General features: G+C 38.2%; 2 protein-coding genes across 2 annotated transcripts; both read right to left on the reverse strand.

The window, feature by feature from the left end:
• On the reverse strand, positions 1-1,843 carry LOC148298063 ((R)-mandelonitrile beta-glucosyltransferase). The gene is made up of 2 exons (XM_088247121.1): positions 1,228-1,843; positions 1-1,104 (listed from the first exon to the last, which is right to left on the reverse strand). The coding sequence occupies exons 1-2, from the start codon at positions 1,736-1,738 to the stop codon at positions 164-166; spliced, it is 1,452 nt and encodes a 483-aa protein (XP_088103247.1). The 5' UTR covers positions 1,739-1,843; the 3' UTR covers positions 1-163.
• Positions 1,844-3,905: 2,062 nt separating this feature from the next.
• On the reverse strand, positions 3,906-5,828 carry LOC110759563 ((R)-mandelonitrile beta-glucosyltransferase-like). The gene is made up of 2 exons (XM_088252871.1): positions 5,187-5,828; positions 3,906-5,093 (listed from the first exon to the last, which is right to left on the reverse strand). Exons 1-2 carry the CDS (start codon positions 5,698-5,700, stop codon positions 4,132-4,134), a joined length of 1,476 nt encoding a protein of 491 aa, XP_088108997.1. The 5' UTR covers positions 5,701-5,828; the 3' UTR covers positions 3,906-4,131.
• Between the last annotated feature and the right edge of the window lie 504 nt (positions 5,829-6,332).

The raw sequence follows: 6,332 nt of genomic DNA on the forward strand, positions 1-6,332 counted from the left end.
TTAAAAACATAAATAGTACCCTTTATTTAGATTAATAGGCAATTGAATTTCTCAAAAGCCTCGGCAAACGGTACATATTTTATTTTTTGTCAGGAACTGGATGATCGAAATACAGATTAAAAAACCGAAAGGCCAAAAAGAACAAGATGGAATCGAATCAATTCTAATCTCTTGGGGAAAGAAGCACTTTGCTAACCACATTTTCCAGAGCCAAGTAAGACGACCCTTTTGGGGCAGTGGCCTCCTCTGCCAACTTCTTCCATTCAAGGGCTTTCTTCCTCATCTTTTTGCCCTCTTCTCCATCCATCAATGTCCTCACAAGACCGTCAATGTAATCTCTTTTAACTTCCCCGTCTATCTCAATGCCTATGCCCCACTGTGTGCAGCTGTACCTAACATTTGTTTGCTGCTCTGCAAAGAAAGGCCAGCAGATGAGAGGCACTCCGCCACACAAGGCCTCGAGGGTAGAGTTCCAGCCACTGTGAGTCAAGAACCCTCCAATGGCCGAGTGGAGCAGAACCTGTTCTTGAGGGCACCAACTTGCCAACATACCCCTCTCTTTGGTCTCCTCCAAAAACTCAGGCGGCACCACAGCGGTTTCTCCAGCAACGAGGCCAGGCCTGATGATCCACAAAAATGGTTTCTTGCTATTTGCAAGTCCCCAAGAAAACTCAACCAGCTGCTCATTTGTCATGACTGTGGTGCTTCCAAAGTTGACATAAACCACAGAGTTGGGCTCTTTGGTGTCCAGCCAGTTAAGGCACTCCGTATTCTCTGCCCACAGGTTCGATCCGATCGCCTTCAAATCATTGTATTCTGATGGAATCTCGCTGTATGGTAGCTGAAGGGGTCCAATGGAGTAAATAGGAGGTAGCAAAGTGGAAAGGGCATCCACAACTTCTTGCTCCAAGGCATCAAATGTGTTCAAAATAATAGCAGAAGCTTTTTTGGATCGCTCTGTTTCAGACACCATATAATGCAGCATGATGTCGTTTGGGTCTGTGGTTCTAATAAAGCTAGGCATGTCCTTCAATCTGATATCCTTCATGCCTGGGATCCAATCAATCTCTGTATCCAAATACCCATTTGCAAAATCCTTGGCATCTGCAGATCAAATTAAGAAATCAATGGAACTAGTTAGCTAACACTTAAGTGAAAAAAAAAAAGAAAAAAAAAAAATGAACTTCTGTTTTTTTTTTTTTTTCCTGAATGATTAATTGATAGTACCTTTAAGAGGAGTGAGGCCCTTCTCAATGAGACGGTAATACTGAACGTAGCCCATCAAGCCACAAGCACTAGTTGTCCAGAAAAGCACTTCTGGGATCCCGAAATGCTCTGCTGCATCAAGGGTGAAGCTGGTGACACCATCAGCAACAATACAAGTCACAGAAGGGGAATCGGGTGAAGAGTTGAGCTTGGTCAAAAGCGCCTCGAAGGGTGCCAAGCAGGTTTTACTAGTGGAATCGCACACCAAAGGCAAGTTCCGCCTGGCATCGGCATCAGCCAGAGGGAGGCCGTCGGGAATGGTTTCGAATCGAAACGAAGGGAGGCCGTCGAGAGCATGGGAACCTTGGGATTCAAGCATGCGCTTGTGGTTGAACTCTGTGTTCACAAAGGTTATGTGGAAGCCTTTGTAGTTGAGGAGCTTGGCTAATTGCAGCATAGGGTTTATGTGACCCTGGGCTGGGAAGGGTACAAAAACTGCATGTGGCCTCTCTTTGGAGGCAACTGGACTCATTTTCTCTGTATGATATCCTACACAAAAGAGCTAAAGGGAAATGGAGATGATGGGATGCTTAGAGAAGTGTAAGAACTTGCAGTTTTATAGTGGTGAAGGGTCAAGGGCTTCACTGTGCGGTGCAAGTGCTTCTTGACCGTTGATGCATTTTTCGGATCCTCTATCTGTTTTTTTAAGATAAATTAAGTGCCAACCATTCCTCGTGTTATGATTATTATAATCTCAGAGACCGAAATTCCAAATGAGTCCAAGGCCACGGTGTCCAGAACACATGCTCGCACAAAGATTGCCTGATTAGTGTGTTAGATTGGACACATTGTTGCATGGGCAAGTGTGAAATGTGTGAAATGTGTGTAGACTCCAAAACGCACACAAGGTTCAGCCATAATCAGAAGAGAAATGCTGGCTGGCAACTTTCATAATTTCTTCATGGGCCATACATTAAAATTAAATTTAGTAAATTGAGCTTAAACCCATAAAATTCATTTTAAATCACCTACAACAACCCTTTTCTTTATTTTTCTATTTAAAATACCCAATTTTTTCAAATAATATCCGATGACTAGGATTCAACTAAGCAAGTTACCTAATATAACTTAAAATCTGATTTATTGTATTTTTCGGATTCCAAAACTACCCCTATTTTTAAGTTAATGTGTTATGGGGGGGTGTAACTAATGACACATGTTGAATTTGGAAAGATCTCCAAATGGTTGTAATGGATGTAGGAATTAATTTAGAAATTTATTTGAAATTAAATATTAAATTCAACATTAACGTATTAGTAATCTATAGGTAATTAATATTTTGGTTTATTTAATAAAAAAATTATGTTGTTTTCCTTTTATGAATTATAGCAATCTATTTTATTATAGTTTTATGAATAATAGTGTACATTCTAATTATGTTGAAAAATAATTTGATAATCTAATTATTGTTTTTATTTAAAACATTTTTTTTAAATGAACCTATTTTTTCTCTAAATAATGTACCTATTTTTTTGTCTAAATAATGTATCTTTTTTTCTTCTAAATAATGTACCTATTTTTAATTTATAAAAAATTTACATAAATTTCAATTATACAACGTACCTATTTTCTATAAATTATTGTGTACCTATTTTTAATGTATAAGTAACAACTATTTATCAGCAACAACTTTTGTCAGCTTAATTCCATTTGTGTGTCAATTTCGTCCTTATTTTCACCAATTCTGTTATCAAACAGGGTGTTCAGTTTAAAGACTGACAATCGAGCTAATCTATGGGCCGCAATATTGCCTGACGAAACACCAAAACAGAACTTACAATCATGATAAAAAGGAAAAGAAAGACCTGATGTCTTCAATGAGAAAACCAACTTCAGATCTATTCTCACCAAGGGCGGAACCATGAATTTTTCAACGGGTGGGCTAGCTAAAGTTATTAGCTTAAAATTTAATGATTATTTTTTTTGGTACTTACAATTTCTATAGTCTTTCTAGAAATAAAAGTAAATATTAAATCATATAAACCATGCTACTTCATAGCTCCATAGACTAATTTTCAATAAGTTTTAACATAAATCAATTAGGGTTTAACACCATAGTGGATTGAACATCTAAGGCTTTTTAGCTAGATTGACCTTAGGTTCCTTCATTCATTCATATCATACATGAAAAATTGTTTTATGTAAAAATATTGACTAAGTACGAAAAATGGGTTTTCTCAAGATAATTTTTGGCGGCTTTTATTCCTCACACATCAAATAAGAAAACTTGATTTTATGGGATTTTAGTATGAAGTATATATTGACTTAATGAGCCATCATTTTTAGCCTAAATAGTATTTTGCACTAAAATCGATTTTTCATAATTTGATTTGGTTGGAATTTGATTTTCTAGTATTTTTATTTGAATCCAAATGGGGGGTACTTCCTTATTTACATTGTAAACTTAAGTAAATGAAGTAATATAAAAATAAATAAAAGTAAAATGACAAAGACATTTACTTAATTGTTGAAAATGGAAATAAGGTAATATGTATGCGATTAGGTTAATATTGAAAATAAGTTAAATATATAAGTTTTATATTTTTTTTCTTAAAAAACCACATTAGGCTACAGTCCATTGTAGCCGGTGTGGTTCCGCCCTTGATTCTCACACCAAGGACAAGATTGACGAAATCGATGACATAATAACACTACAACACTGGGCGAAACTCGAGTTTCATTGTGTTGAAATGAGTGATACTAAGAAACATTGCACACCACCCAAAAAAACATACTCAATAATAGTATTTTGGTCAAACAAAAAAGATGAGCAAATTACAAAAAAAAAAAAGACAAATTCTTCAGCTACATCACCCAAGAATTTTTCCTGGAAATAGAGTTTTGAAAGTGGTACCAAGGACAAGTTCATGTGACAAAATTAATACATTCTAATTTCTGGAAGATAAGCACCTTGTTAACCATTTGTTCCAAATCCAAAAAGGATGATCCATTTGGACCAGTAGTAGCCTCCTCTGCCAACTTCTTCCATTCCAAGGCTTTCTTCCTCATCTTTTTGCCCTCCTCTCCCTCCATCAACTTTCTCACCAGCTCCTCCACATAATTTCTTTTCACATCATCCCCTACCTCCAACCCTACGCCCCATTCTCTGCAGCTGTACCTACAATTGGTTGGCTGCTCTCCACAGAAGGACCAACAGATCAGAGGCACCCCACCGCACAAACTTTCCAGTGTAGAGTTCCACCCACTGTGCGTCAAGAACCCTCCTACCGCTGGGTGGCACAGGACTTGTTCTTGAGGGCACCAATGTGCCAATAGAGACCTGTCTTTCGTCTCTTCCAAAAACTCTGCCGGAACCACAGCTGATTCTCCCCTAACAAGGTCTGGCCTAATCACCCATAGAAAGTTTTTTTTGCTATTTGCAAGTCCCCAAGCAAACTCAATCAGTTGCTCATTTGTAGTGACTGCAATGCTTCCAAAGTTGACATAAACCACAGAGTTGGGTTCTTTGGCGTCGAGCCATTGAAGACACTCTGGCTCCTCTATCCATAGGTTTGAAACAATCGACTTCAACTCGTTATCTGCTGGGATATGTTTGAGTTGTAGGTTTAGGGGTCCAATGGAGTAAACAGGTGGAAGCAAAGTTGAAAGTGCGTCTATGACTTCATGTTCCAAGTCATGAAATGTGTTCAGAATGACGGCGGAAGCTTTCTTAGTTCTCTCTGTTTCACCCACCAGAAAATTCAGCATGATGTCATCTGGCTCTGTGGTTCTCATGAAGGTTGGGAAGTCCTTCAAACGGATGTTCCTCATGCCTGGTACCCAATCTAGCTCAGTATTTAAATGCCCGTTTGTAAAATAACTGGCATCTGCAAATCAAATTAACAAAGTCTGTTATGTTTTGTTCAGAGGGAAAAACGGCAGTTTACTCTTAATCAGACAATTGATTGATTGATTAATACCTTTAAAAGGAGTGAGACCTTTTTCGATGAGTTGATGAAACTGAACGTAGCCCATGAAACCACAAGCACTAGGTGTCCAGAAAAAAACTGCGGGAACACCAAGTTCCTGAGCTGCATCAAGGGTGAAACTCATAACACCATCAGTGATTACGCAAGTGACACGTGGCGAATTGGGCGAAGAATTGAGCTTGGAGAGAAGGTCTCTGAAGTGAGGCAAGGAGTGTTTGCTAGTGGAATCGCATAAGGATGGTATGTCTTGGGTGGCATTGACATCGGTTGGAGGGAGGCCGTCGGGTATGGTCTCGAATCGAAACGTGGGGAGGCCGTTAAGAGCGTCGGGACCTCGAGATTTAAGGAGGCGTTTGTGGTTGTACTCTGTGTTCACAAAGGTTATGTGGAAGCCTTTGTAGTGGAGGAGTTTCGCTAATTGCATGAGAGGGTTTATGTGACCTTGAGATGGGAAGGGCACGAAGACTGCATGTGGCTTCTCTGAGGTCAAGGCAATTGAACTCATCCTTTCTCCCCGTCTCTCCCAAATCAAACACAAACCAGGAAAATGGGATGCTAATCAATTTCAAAGAGTACGTACCTGGGAGTTTTAAAGTGGTGAAAAGGTCAATGAGCTGAGCTACCAAGCGGGATAGGGAATTCACGGCCATTAATAATGTACGTAGAACTCACATGAAATGATTACTGGAACATTATATAAAATAGCATCTCTGTACGTGCTTTAAAAAAAAAAAAAAATTTTATTTAGAATTAAAAAAGATAATGGGTAGTTGTGTTCATAAAAATAGGCCATTATCTGATTTTTCTTTTAATTATATATTTTTTTAAATATGAAAAGGTGTGAATTTACCATATTATCCTCATTTAATTAATAATTTCAATTCTTAATGTTTGCATTAACCAAGGGCATTTTCTGGTATTTTGAATGTTTCACAATTCTCTGCATTTTGCTTTATATATATAGATAAATAAAAAAATCGTCTATAAAGGTGGAAAATTTCTCACCAATCCTTACCGTGATTCAAACGGGACCTAAAGGTCAATGATTTAGCATCAATCATGTCTCTGGCTCTGGGATATCAATTATAATAAGGGTCATTCATTTTATTAGTCCTTAAACCTAGACCCGATTTGCAT

This window comes from Prunus avium, chromosome 1, assembly GCF_965620075.1.
Source record: "Prunus avium chromosome 1, drPruAviu1.hap1.1, whole genome shotgun sequence".
Classification (NCBI taxonomy): Eukaryota; Viridiplantae; Streptophyta; class Magnoliopsida; order Rosales; family Rosaceae; genus Prunus; species Prunus avium.

What these genes read in the sequence shown, in the direction of transcription:
- LOC148298063 (XM_088247121.1), bottom strand. Translation starts at nt 1,738, where the DNA reads ATGAGTCCAGTTGCCTCCAAAGAGAGGCCACATGCAGTTTTTGTACCC. An exon ending in GGGCCTCACTCCTCTTAAAG is followed by an intron (nt 1,105 to 1,227) that starts GTACTATCAATT and finishes TTTGATCTGCAG; the next exon opens with ATGCCAAGGATTTTGCAAAT.
- LOC110759563 (XM_088252871.1), bottom strand. Translation starts at nt 5,700, where the DNA reads ATGAGTTCAATTGCCTTGACCTCAGAGAAGCCACATGCAGTCTTCGTG. An exon ending in AGGTCTCACTCCTTTTAAAG is followed by an intron (nt 5,094 to 5,186) that starts GTATTAATCAAT and finishes TTTGATTTGCAG; the next exon opens with ATGCCAGTTATTTTACAAAC.